General features: G+C 36.8%; 1 protein-coding gene and 1 long non-coding RNA gene across 16 annotated transcripts in view; one reads left to right on the top strand and one right to left on the bottom strand.

Annotated features, from left to right (window-relative positions):
- The window catches only part of LOC146404833 (uncharacterized), a 1,439,763-nt gene that overhangs the window by 187,077 nt on the left and 1,239,843 nt on the right, over window positions 1–12,843 (bottom strand). The gene's annotated exons all lie outside the window — the stretch shown is intronic.
- The window catches only part of CAMKMT (calmodulin-lysine N-methyltransferase), a 406,172-nt gene that overhangs the window by 80,023 nt on the left and 313,306 nt on the right, over window positions 1–12,843 (top strand). For 3 of the 15 annotated variants that reach the window (XM_085019394.1, XM_085019393.1, XM_085019392.1), the window contains exon 4: window positions 1,028–1,132. The exons of the other annotated variants lie outside the window; for them this stretch is intronic. In XM_085019394.1, the coding sequence (XP_084875520.1) occupies window positions 1,028–1,132 (105 nt within the window). The remainder of the gene's footprint in view (window positions 1–1,027; window positions 1,133–12,843) is intronic. 15 annotated transcript variants of the gene reach the window in all.

Raw genomic sequence — 12,843 nt, 5'->3', positions numbered from 1 at the left:
TTGTTTTTGTTTAAGATTGTGAATAGGTACCAAATTATATATACAACATATGTAAGAGATAAAGATGAATAGAATAACATACATCCATGAATCCACTACATTGAATGAGTGAATTATCCACGTCAGTAAGAAGGGGCATATTTAATGAATACTGAGGGGTAAATGGATCATGTGTCTGACCAGGTTGGCACCAGAAAAATCTTTCATGGAAGTGGATACACAGTCTGAGGCGCAGCTAATAAAGCTGTCATGGAGAATGTCCCTTTTCTTTGAACAAGGTTTTTGGCCATGGCTGCTGGGCATTAGACCATCAGCTAAGTATGATGATTACAAGCTGGATGACCAGCCTTTCAAACACTGAACAAAATAAAGGCACTTTCCATAACATTCCATATACTCAGATGAGGGTTTAGTAAATTCTGTCTGATTATTTTTATGGTGATATAATTATGTATGATCATTTTAATCCCTGTTTGTCTAGTTCTTGCTTCTATAAACAAAACTATTTAATGTTGTACTCTAAAGTTCTTGTTCATTCTGTCACTCTTATCCTAACATTCCCAAAATTTTAAAGCAAAAAATACCATGGTTTAATTCTATTTGATGAATCATATTTATTCCAGGCTTGTCTAGAGGTATTTTAATTTTTTTTACTTTAAGAGCATGTGTATTTCTAAGGTCTATAAAAATGTATATTTGAACCTGAATTCAACTTTTTTTTTTTTTTTTTTTTTGCTTTATAGGGCCACACCCAAGGCACATGGAGATTCCCAGGCTGGTGGTTGAATTGGAGCTACAGCTGTCGTCCTACACCACAGCCACAGCAACGCAGGATCCTTAACCCACCGAGCGAGGCCAGGAATCGAACCCTCAACATCATGGTTTCTAGTAGGATTCATTTCTGCTGCGCCACAACAGGAACTCCTGAATTCAACTTATTATTAAAAATTTAAAGTTCCATGTTTAAAAGTAAAATTTTCATTCTTTTTTTTTTTTTTTTTTTTTTTTTTAACGGCCACATCTGCAGCACATGGAAGTACCGGCACCAGGGATGAAGTCGGAACCACAGCTGTGACCTGTGCGCTTGGCCAGAGATTGAACCCCTGCCTCTGCAGCAACCTGAGCCACTGCAGTAAGATTCTTAACCCACTGTGCCACATAAAGGACCCCTCATTCTGGTTTTTTAAAAATTCAGTTTTTTAAACCTCCTCTTTCCTCATGTGCTATTTTCGGAATATAAATACAGGTTATTTATTTTATATTACAATTAGGTTTCCCTATAAAAATACTTAACCTAATTCAAAGTAGCCTCAGTTTTTTTTGTCTTGCTTTATATATGTGAAATGTGATTTTTTTTTTAAACTAAAGGAATGTATAGATACTGCAGGCCTATAGATTTCACCACCCTCCCCCATTCTCTGCTCTCACTGTTCCCTGTGCCTGTCATTCCATCTTCTCAGGTGACAGGAACTGTGAACTGTTACTTTCTCTGTGGGGCTTATCTTATGTCCCCTGGCAGAGTTGGTGGCTGGCTTCTCTTTGTGCCCAGAGCTCCCTGTTTATACCTTAATTGTAGCTGTTGTCTTATTATATTGTAATTATCTGCTTATCTGCCAATCTCCTCAGCAGTCAGGGCAGTGGCTTTGTCTTATTTATTTTGCCTCCCCAAGCTCAGTAAACACAGGTTTATCAAATAAATGAAGTAGTCTGTGGTGTGTGTGTGTGTGTGTGTGTGTGAGTGTGTGTGTGTGTGAGATCCATCAGAGGACATCCAGAGATGCTGTTAATTCTCCTCTTTTAAGGATTTGATAAAATTCAGCTATTTTGTGAAGGCTCTCCTCCCCTTTTTAGATAAAGGTTGCTAATAGGTTTCCAACAAAAAATGGCAAAAACCTAGACTGCTAATTTATTGTTTGCATATATTAAACTAGGACCCCAAATGAAAAAATTTGAGCAGAATGTTAATTATAATGAGGTCATATCAATTAGAAAACATTATAAGAAAGTTTTTTGTTATTTCCAACTTCACATAATGGCATCATGTGGACTTTGGGGGCACGTATGTTTTGGAATATGAGCATCGTTAGGTTCTTTTGAACAACTGTAGACCAGCTCATGAATTTACATACATAAATACTACTAGTTAACATTTGTTTATTATTTTGCATTTCACTGCTATTTACTAACAGATTTCGAAACAATAGACAATTTTGTAACCTCAGTTTTGTAACAACCACTAGTATTTTTGGTCCCTAGCAACCATTTAGTATGTAAATTAGGTATTCTCAGGCTTAATGTACTTCATTTTTATAAAACAAATACATCATTAATCTGATTAAGTTCTTGGATGGGAGTGCTGTCCTCATATCATTGTGGATCATTTATTGTTGGGCATGCATCCAAAGAAAATTCAAGCATGGCACTTACAGTCTAGGTTTAGGAGAATTGTTGAAACCTCCTAAATGACATTTTCCAGAAGAATAGAAAGGCACTGCTTACTTACAATTGCAAGCATTACCTAAAACTTAATGATGTTCTTATCCTTAATTGCAACTCAGTTTGATGGTGATTCAGTGCCTGAAATTATGCTGTGTTTTGCTTTGATGTTAAAAAATGTAAAATGAAATAAAGGTGATCCAAGTGAATCAAAAATAGATTCTGGCTTTCCAGTAGTGACTTAATCACTATGTTTCTGAATTCAGAAGTTGCTTGACTGTCATGGCTATTATTTGGTATGTCTTTAGCTTTTAGTCAAATTTACTACTTAAGAACTGAGAATGTTTAATATTAAGGTTAAAGAAAGTTCAGGATGTTTTAGTTTATATAGCAGAAGAACCTATTAAAGAAAACTTACAACAAGGTTTATTGAATTCTGCTTTCTTGGTTCCTTTTACACATATATTCTCTTTTTGGAGGTAGTTTTTGTCTAATGAAGTATGATTATAATAGTGGCTTTTGTTTATTGAATGTCTACCATAGTACCTCATTGCTTCCCCTAGAAGTCTTGTGAAGTCGTTCTGTTTATTCCCATTTTACAGATGATTAAACAAAGACTCAAAGAGGTTAAATTAGTGCCAGAAGCCTTACCCATAGTATAGAGTTAATCTAGGACTCAAATAACAATTCTCACTCCAAAGTTTATGCCTTCTCAGATGGGGAGAGAAAGAAAGAGAACATATTAACTTAAAAAGATCACGGAGGTTCTCAAGCTTTTTAAGAGTTGGGTAGCAGATATTTTAGGTATTGAAAACCATGTGTATGTGGTCTTTATCACATATTCTTGTTTTTAATTTTTTAACAAATCTTAAAAAAATGTAAAAACCATTCCTAGCTCAAGGGCTATATAAAAACAGGCTGAGGGCTGGATTTGACCAAAGGAAATGCTAACTTCTGATTTAGGATAGTGTCAATAAGCCCTATGTATTTTCTCAGACTATGTAATTATAGTCAGCTATAAAATAATTTCTAACAATGGCTTTCAGACCTCAAGAAAATGGACAAATTGTGTTCTTTATACAATATTTAATGAGGCATGGCATTCCCTGGTGGCTCAGCAGGTTAAGGATCCAGTGCTGTCACTGTTGTGGCTCAGGTTGCTGCTCTGGTGTGGGTTCAGTCCCTGGTCCCAGAACTTCTGTGTGCTGAGGGCATAGTGGAAAAAAAAAAAAAAAAAAAAAAAAAAGAGAGAGAAGGCATGAATGAAAGCATGGCAGTTTAGATTTTCATTAGAGAAATCAAAATAAACTAGTATTTTTAGTGATTTTTAGATATCTGGAAGATTCGAATTTTTCATTTTTTTAGCAACAAAAATTAAAGGTGTGTTATAGAGTTTTGACAGTTATAGAAGTAATAATAGTTTTAGTTTCATCCTTGAGTGTTTAATTTTTTAAAAAATATCACCTCCTTGATATTTGAGTTCTTAGTATTTGGTGTGTGTGTGTGTGTGTGTGTGTGTGTGTGTGTGTGTGTGTGTGTGTGTGTGTGTGTGTGTATGCACACACACATATATATAGCATGTGGTATGTGGAAGTTCCCAGGCCGGGGACTGAACCCGAGCCACACCAGCAACCTCAGCCACTGCAGTGACATTGCCTGCTCCTTCACCTGCTGTGCCACAAGAGAACTCCTTATCCCTATATTTTTGATACTGCACACTACTGGTTCCTCTTTTTCACAGTACACATTTTACTGAGGAATACAAAAGGATAGCTGAAAAAAGGGTTTTTTACACTTCTTGAAGCTGTAGGTGCCAGCTCTCTGAGATTTTTGTTGAGAGTTTATATTTACCTAGATGTAAATGTTTCTTTCTCTGACTCCTTTATTTACAATCTAGTTTCAACTAGCTTAAGGGACACAGACTCCAGCCCCTTCCCTAAAGAGGCCCCAAGCAGGGTCACTGGGGAGCAGTTGTCCTCCTAACAGAGCATCAGGAATGGCAGGAGACCTGGGCCTTTCAAACCTATGGCTGGAACCTTGTTTTTATTCAACTCCCTTGTTTCCATGTTTCTAAATTTCTGTTTTTCTTCAAGCCATTAGTTATGCTCCTTTTTGAATCATACATACTGTTTTGGTCCAACTAAGAAGTAAAGAAATATTTATATCTCTTACCAATATAGCCCATTTATGCCTAGCAGCCAGGTGTGCTGCTATGAACAGGAGCCTCGGTGGCCTTTCAGTCCTTCCTTCTTGTAGGGTAGTTCTCGCAAAGCTTTTCTCTCAGCTCTCAGTTGGCTGCAAGGACAAAATCAGTCCCCAAAAGCCTCATAAATGACTTTACAAAAGACCAAAAGAAGAAGAGTAAATATTATTATTTATATTATCAAATTACAGAGATAAACATTTTGAATCATTGCTTTGGTAGTGAGGCTGGCTTTGCCCTTCTGTTTTAAAAAGGTAATATTCAGTGGACCAAACACACAGTCCTGCAACAGAGGGGATAGTGAATGTTTTGATGTCTAGTTCAGCCACTAAACCACACTGCTGAAGTCTGATACATGGGTAGTGTTCAAATGATGTTGACTGAGCATTTATTATGTACCAAGTTCTATCCAAAATGGTTTGCATTCCTTGTCTCATTTAGTCTTTGCAAAACTCTTTTAGAGGAAATTAAGATTTAGAGAAGTTAAGTAACACGTTCACGATAACACAATTTGAATTTGAATATGGGCAATATGACACGAAACCTGCGCTCTTAAATGAAAACATACATTTTTTCTATACTTTTAGAAATGTTTTATCCTTCATTTGAACAGAACAGAACTGAAAAGAGGACATTATAGCTATAAATGGAGGCTGTAAAAATCTCAAACAATGTTCAGGCAATTCTAAGAGCAATCTTAAGAATAAGCAAAACAAAATAAAGCTCCTGAGTTTAAAGTAGCTCCTCAACTAATTAAAATTAATTATATGTATTACGATGTGACTGTCTTTTGTTCCCATGTGATGCTTTTTGTTTGTTCATATGAAAACTATTTTAGAATATTAGTAAGATTAAGCTAAGTGAAAGATAATTAATTCAGCAAATATTCATTCAATGCCTACTATATGCCAGAAATGTCAAATAAGACACAGTCCTGCCTGTGAGTAACTTATGGTCTAATAGAGATAGGTAGAGAAAGACAAGGATCCATTTTAGTATATTGTAATTATCCATTGAATACGGCCTGGAGGAGGTCAGAGAAGGCTTTTCAGAGGCAGGACTGATACCTGGAGGTGTGGGAGAAGGTGTGTCCCAGTCAGAGGCAATAGCACAGGCCAAGAACCGAAGGCGAATTAGGAAGGCTAGAGTTGCCACAGCTCCCTATTTTGTCAGCCTTGAGTGACAGCCTTCAGGGAGGTAAACAAGGTGAGGCTGGAGAGGTCAGAAAGCCCAGATTGCTAAAAGCCCTTTGTACCCTGTGCCAGAGAGAGTGAACTTGATTATGAAGGCAGCAGGGAGTTAATGAAGGTGGTATGATCCGATCTTACTTTGGGAACCTTTTCACTCTGGCTGCAGCATGAAGAATGGGATGAAGCAGAAACTAGGGAGGACAATTAGGAGGCTGGGTCTGTGGCAGTGGAATAGGTAAATGGGTGGATTCCAGAGATCAAGAAGGTGAAGTTGGTAGAATGTAGTGAAGGAGTAAACTGACTGTGGGGAGGAAGGAACAGGGAGACTGAAGGACGACATCTTGGCAACTTGTTAGAAAGAGGCATTGGGACCTAGAGATAGAACTAAAAGGAGAAAGTTGGAAAATGTACAGAAATCAGTTGAAGTTTAGTTAGAGAGGAGATGTCAGGAGAAGGTCTTTGTGTACTGTAATGGGATTGTTTTCGATTACTCTGCTTTTCTACCTAAATAATTGTCTTTTGTTCCCAGTGTGTATTGTATTACTTATTCACCCAGTCGATCTTTACAGTGTAAATTCTAAGAAGACAATATTTTAATTTGTTTAGGCAGTTTTACCTACAAAGCTTTTATAAGCCAGAGTTCTAAAATTCAAGGAACAGACATGACTAGTTTAGTGTTTTAAATGCCATTAGATTATTAAATATTTTTTATGTGACAAAGTTTCAAATTATTGATGCTTCGTAATAATGCCACTTGAGATTAAAGTTCTGTTTCCTAATTCCACCAACCAAGTATGTGTGTGTTTATGTGTACATATATACATAATATATCTTTGTGTTGTTTTAAAACAAAATCCAAAGTCATGCTACATGGATATGGCAGGATGACAATGATATTGTGTCATGTCTGCTAAAGCAAGCCTCTGGAATTTTTAAAGTTCATTCATCTTTCTTTGCATTTTCTTTTGTCTGGGACTTGGCAACAAGGTGGTCAGAAATGTGCGAAGCATGGCAGTGTGTAGCTCAATACATGATATAGAACTTTAAAGACTTGACCTACTTTAAATTATATTTAGGATTCACCACTATACCATTATTAGCCAGTACAGTTAGGAGATGCAACCTAATAGGGTTCACAGAACTACTACCTTCTCAAGTGACCTTGTACCTTCTTGGTTTTCTCTGTCTGCTCCAGAGATCTACTAGGGCATATACTCCTTTTTTTCTGCCATCTATATTGGTTTTATTGAAGTTGAATATAGACAGCCACAGTTTTAACTGCTTACTGTTAATTGTTCCAGGCTTTTTATTTGTGTTAGTTCACATTATCTTGACAGTTAACTCTATGATGAAGGTACTCTTAGCCCCGCGAGGAAACTGAGGCACAGACAAGTTTAGTAATTTGTCCAAGATCACTCAACTAATAAATAGGGAGCTGGGATTAGAACTCAAAGCAGCCTGGCTGCAAAGTTCATGCTCATAACCATTCATCTGTACTTCATCTGAAGCTAAAGATAACACCAGACTCACATCTTCCTACTATCAATTAAATCCAGTTTCAGCAAAACATTATCTAACATTATCCATTAAATTGATGACCTCGGTTTGAATTTAATTAGTTTTGAAATTTTGCCTTTAATTTGTAAACTTGTTTTGGTTACATGGTTATATAAAAGCTATAAATATAAAGAGATTATAGTTATGTTTTACATTTATAATTAAAATCACAAAAATAAGTGAACAGTTAGAGTAGTTCTCAAAATTTTTCCTTTAAAAGTTTTTTTGTTGTTGTTGTTGTTTTTTTTTTTTTTTTTTTTTTTTTGCTTATGTTTAAGAAACACTTGCCTGTGACATAAAGTCAGGTTTCTAATGTGGCATAGACTATGTTCCTTAAAGATAGGCTCCTTATCCATGTCTCCAGTCTGGCTTCTTACCTTTTCTGGATTTACACTATACTTCTAGACCACTCAGCTCCACTTTTCTTGCCTCATCTGTAACTCTTTCATAGGATTATCTCTTTCTAACCCCACTCTAACCCCCCCTGCCTAACTCAGATGGGGCGCCACTCCCTCTAGGAAGCCCAGTGCAACCTGCCCTTAGGGCTTCCCTGAGCTTGGTTGGTGCTACTTTGTTTCATATCCTACCATGTGCACTCTTCTATTCTTTTACTCACCAAATTGTTGTAATAATTTTTGTACCTTTTTTCTATTAGATTGATAATTTCTTGAGCAAAAGGATAGGTGCTGAATGAACAATTATAATTAAAGGCACCTAAACTTTCTTGGCTCAGTTGGCTTCATTTTCTTGAAGACGCTGTCTTTTTTTTCCAGCTGCCTTTTGGAACCCCAAATTGAAATCACCATCAGCCGGGTTAAAGCACTAAAAACTGATTTGGGGACATAGTTTACCACACAGCATGATTTCTCATATGCCTATGACTTTATCCTGCAGTTAATCCTTTCTCTCCCAATCCTTAATTTCTCGTCACTCTCATCACCAAAGAAACATTCCATAGTACCTCTCTTATTAAAAATAATTCTGTCTTGACCCCATATCCTTTCTAGCTATTGTTCCACTTCTCTGCCATCCATCTCCTTTTTTGGTTCCTTTTCATAGAAAAACTCATTCATAGAGTTGGTTCTAGTTGCTTTCCCTCTGCTGGTGCTGGGTTCTAGAGTTGCTAATATACTGTGAGATCTGAAAATGTTTCCAGGACTTCTGTATGTTATAAGTCAGGATGTGTCAGGATTTAACAACAAAGTTATTGAATGAAACCGCTGAAGATAAACATTTTCTAATTGGAGGCAAAGGTCTCACTGGCAGGTTAAAGCTTTTTCTTTTTTTTCCTGATAAAATGCCTCCATGTCATAGGATAGGACATCTTTTATGAGGGTCAGAATGAGGATGAATGGTGTTTGGAGGCAAAGTAGGAGGAAATGGAAAAAGGTTGTTGACTTATACAGTTCTAATGAAAATGTACTCCTTTGAATTAGGTTTGGAATGGGGTATTTTCTGGTCCCATGATTCTAACTCAGCCCATGATTTCCCTGAGACTTCTGAAGATTCTGAAGTCCAGGCTGGGCTATGCTCCTCTAAGTTACCTTAGAACCTCAGGGAAGTCTTAGAAAGGGAGGGTCTTGTAGCTGTGCTAGAAATACAGGAGCTCCCTGGTGGCCTAGAGGTTCATGATCTGATGTTGTCACTGCAATGGCTTGGCTTTGATCCCTGGCCTGGGAACTTCAGCATGCTGTGGGTACACCTCTCCCAAATACAGTGTTATTTGGTATTTTTGAATATATTTTGAATGGAGAAGCTGACATTCTGACTGCCCCAAGCTACCATGCTAGTAATTGCTAATAAATATTAATTACTGGGAGTTCCCATTGTGGCTCAGTGGAAACGAATCTGACTAGCATCCATGAGGATGCAGGTTTGATCCCTGGCCTCGCTCAGAGGGTTAAGGATCTGGCATTGCCATGAGCTGTAGTGTAGGTCACAGATGCAGCTTGGAGCTGGTGTTGCTATGGCTGTGGTGGAGGCCACAGCTACAGCTCTGATTTGACCCTAGCCTGGGAATTTCCATGTGCTGCAGGTGGGGCCTTAAAAAGACAAAAAATACATATATTAATTATTGTTTTTTGAAGTCCAGGTCTGATTTCAAAGCATGTGCTCTTTCCACTGTTTCACCTGTAAAAGATACACAAACTCTTTAAGTCTTAAGCTGGACTGTGCAGTATGATAGCCATTAACCCCAGGGCTTTTTAAATTTAAGATAAAATAAAATTTAAGTAAGCTAAATTTAAATTAAAAATTCAGTTCTTCAGTCCACTAGCCCCATTTCAGGTGCTCAACAACCACATGTGGCTTGAGCTACCATATTGGACGGGGAAGATATATAGAACATTTCTATCAAAAAAGCATGTTTTGACTGCATTGCTTTTAAGACATTCATTTTCCATAGAAGAATCCAACTGACACTCCTAGAGTACTATACTATTGGTAATTTATTCTAATTGTAGAACCTTTGTTCTATTACTTAATTTTTTCTCATTATTTGTTTTGACTATCTTGGCATTATTTTTCACAGAATTCCTCTTTTACTTCTGGTTGGCAGAATTCTCCTTTCTTCTTTTAACCTACACTTACTCTTTTCTCAATATGGCCTGTTTTACATTAGCCTCACCGCTTCCAGCAGTTTGAATTCCTTGTTATGAGATGAGTATTAGTGTCATACCTTGTGCCAACACCTCAAGGATTCATCTACTAGATCATGTTCTCCCCTTTGACATGTTCCTTTGATTCTACTTTATTAGCATTCCCCCCACTTCACACCCACACCCCTTAGCTGCTTCCTGTTAAATATCGGAATGTATTTCTTATGTCTCAATACAGGTTTATATTTAAGTCTCTTTCAGTCTGAGGCTTCTGGATACTTGAAGTTCATGCCTTTTGATGTGACTTGCTGGAAAATGAAGAGTTACTCTTTCTCTTTACATCATGAGTTTTCAGGATTGGAAAGTTCTTTGACCTTTAAATTATGACTAATTATTTGTCTAAACCAGTGTTGTTGGGTGATAAAAATCCAGGCCAAATCCAGAATGATGACTCTCTAAGGTCTTAATCTCTCAGCCTGTGTCATCAGGCTTTTGAATAGTGAAGTCTTGAGATCAAAGACTCTGTCTTTGCCTTCCTCCATGGTATATATCATAGTCTCAAGCATATCAACTTGTGTATTCAGTAGGGATAGATGATTAGCTGTATAAAAAAGGCAATTTGTATGGCTGTCTCTTGCTGTTTTTTTTTTTTCTTCTTTAACTCAATATGGAATGAGTAATATAATGCCTTTGTGTACCTTTTAATGAATTGTTATAAACCTAAATCAAACTTAGGAGGTGCTAGGTTTTCTGCCTTATAAGTCTGTAGGCAAATACTCTGCTTATACCAACCAGTTTTATTGTAGAAGGTGATTTGGGAACTGATAGCTGCCAACCATTCTTGCCTTTTTGTATCTGTTGAGCCACAGTTTTCTGTGCATTTTGATATAGGAGCTTTTATACTTAAAATGATACAAAGAAAGTAAAGTGTCCTTTTTATCTGGACTTCTAAGACCTGAGCCTTGTTTTGTGCTTCTTTCAGCACCTGTGATGTACAACTATACACAGGATTGTTGGGGAGCAAAAGAGGCTACCCCTTAGCACTTTAGAGAAAAGAAGTTGGTCTGGCCTTCAAGTTGGCCCCTGAGAAGCAGGTAGCATCCTCACTGCTGAAAGGATATGTTGGTAGCAGCTTGAGAGTAAAGAACATCAGCAGAGGTGGCCTGAATATTCATCTTCACTTAAGAGACTTCAGTCTACCGTGAAGAAGGAACTGTGTAGATAAGGTGAATGAATGAGATGACTCAGCTCTTCCAAATGCCTTGCAAAAGCATCAGTGGCCTTAGCAGAGGGCAGATCAGAAGCCCAATAGCATTGGTTGTAATTTGCCATAGAGCTGTGTATGTATGTAAATATATATATTTGGTACATATATACTTACAGCATAGCTCTATAAAATATGTACATATATGACAAATATATCACATCCAAAATACATAACATAAATATATGTGCCCAAACTATATATGTTCATATAGCATATATATCTATAAATATAACATATGCTATATAAATATATATATAGTTTGTAAGTATATGTATTAGTTATATACGTTCATTTTTCTTTGTTTAGTCTGATGCCAGAATTTTCATGATTATGGTGCCCTTGGAGTCTATTCACAGAACAAACTCTAAGTACTAGGTGTCATCTGTTCCATTATAAGCCATGTTGTGTTTCTCAGCGCTTCCTGAACAGGTCAATTTTTTATTTTTACTACAATTTGTGTTTCAATATAGTATTTTCTCCTTATATATTTCTGCTTTAAATATTTTCCCCTCGATTCTCTGATAGACTTTAGCTAGTTTTTTTAGATAGAAATGAAATGCTGCCTTCTTGTTAAAACCTTCCCAGATTCCTTCAGGCCAGTGACTCCTTCTTTCCCTTATGCTCCCATGGTACTTAGTTTATTCTTCTCTTGAAGCACTTGGCATATATTGTAATTCTCCTTCTATATGTCATCTGTCTGTCTGGTGAGCTTCTGGAGCAGGGGTTGTTTTTATATCCTTAACATCTATCACAGACCTAGACTCATAATAGATGCTTGACTGAAAGAATAAGTGGATGAATAAAACATACCACCTCATGTTTGAAACGTGCTCGAGTTCTTCCAACTGCCTTTCTTTTTCCTTTTTGTGCTGGTTTTCTTTATCTTCTTCCCTGTCACATGTTCTTCTGTCCTACCTGGTAGATTTTAGAGCTTACGAAATATGTGTTTAAAGATTTCAAATATAGTGCCTTGAACTCCTTGGGGGAAAAGTCTATGAATAAATAATTAGACTCATTTCACATCAAAATCTAAAGTGTGAAAAAATGTTCGCTATCACTTGGTGCTTTATTCACTTGTATGGTAATCTAATGGCACATCCATTGTTATCATTGAACTATACTGAAATATTTTACTCTCAGGGCTTTTTCATCTGACAAAAGGAGGCTTTTTGAAAATGAAAAAAGCATAATTCCTGTCCCTGGTATGCCAAGGGGCAATTTATTAGTTTTGTAATGCATGGGTTAATATTACCATGTTTTATAGTGAACATTGCTTGAGAAAATTGCTATTAATACCACTGCAGCATGTATGTATATAAGTCCTGTCATCTTCGGGGTATGTAAATCAGGAATGTTGCTGAAGAACTACTTAGCATTTTCTTGGGGGTGAAGTGCTTAGTTTTGGAATTTAATTGTAGGTTTTACATTTAAGCTGTTCAGTATTACTCTTGTAAAGGTTCTATAAATTTCTTGCTTTGTAGTTTAACAGGTTTAGTCACTACAGTTGAAAGGCATCATCCTCATAATGAAGCCAGAAAAGAATAAAGGTTGATCATGCAGGGCTGGCTGGCTGTGACATTGAACAATAGAGCT

This window comes from Sus scrofa, chromosome 3, assembly GCF_054392235.1.
Source record: "Sus scrofa isolate SSC_HxYL_T2T_F1_AM1 chromosome 3, Sscrofa_HxYL_maternal_Yorkshire_Landrace_v2.0, whole genome shotgun sequence".
NCBI classification, from domain to species: domain Eukaryota; kingdom Metazoa; phylum Chordata; class Mammalia; order Artiodactyla; family Suidae; genus Sus; species Sus scrofa.
The sequence above is the reverse complement of the archived record's forward strand: the minus strand, read 5'-3'. Positions and strand labels throughout refer to the sequence as shown.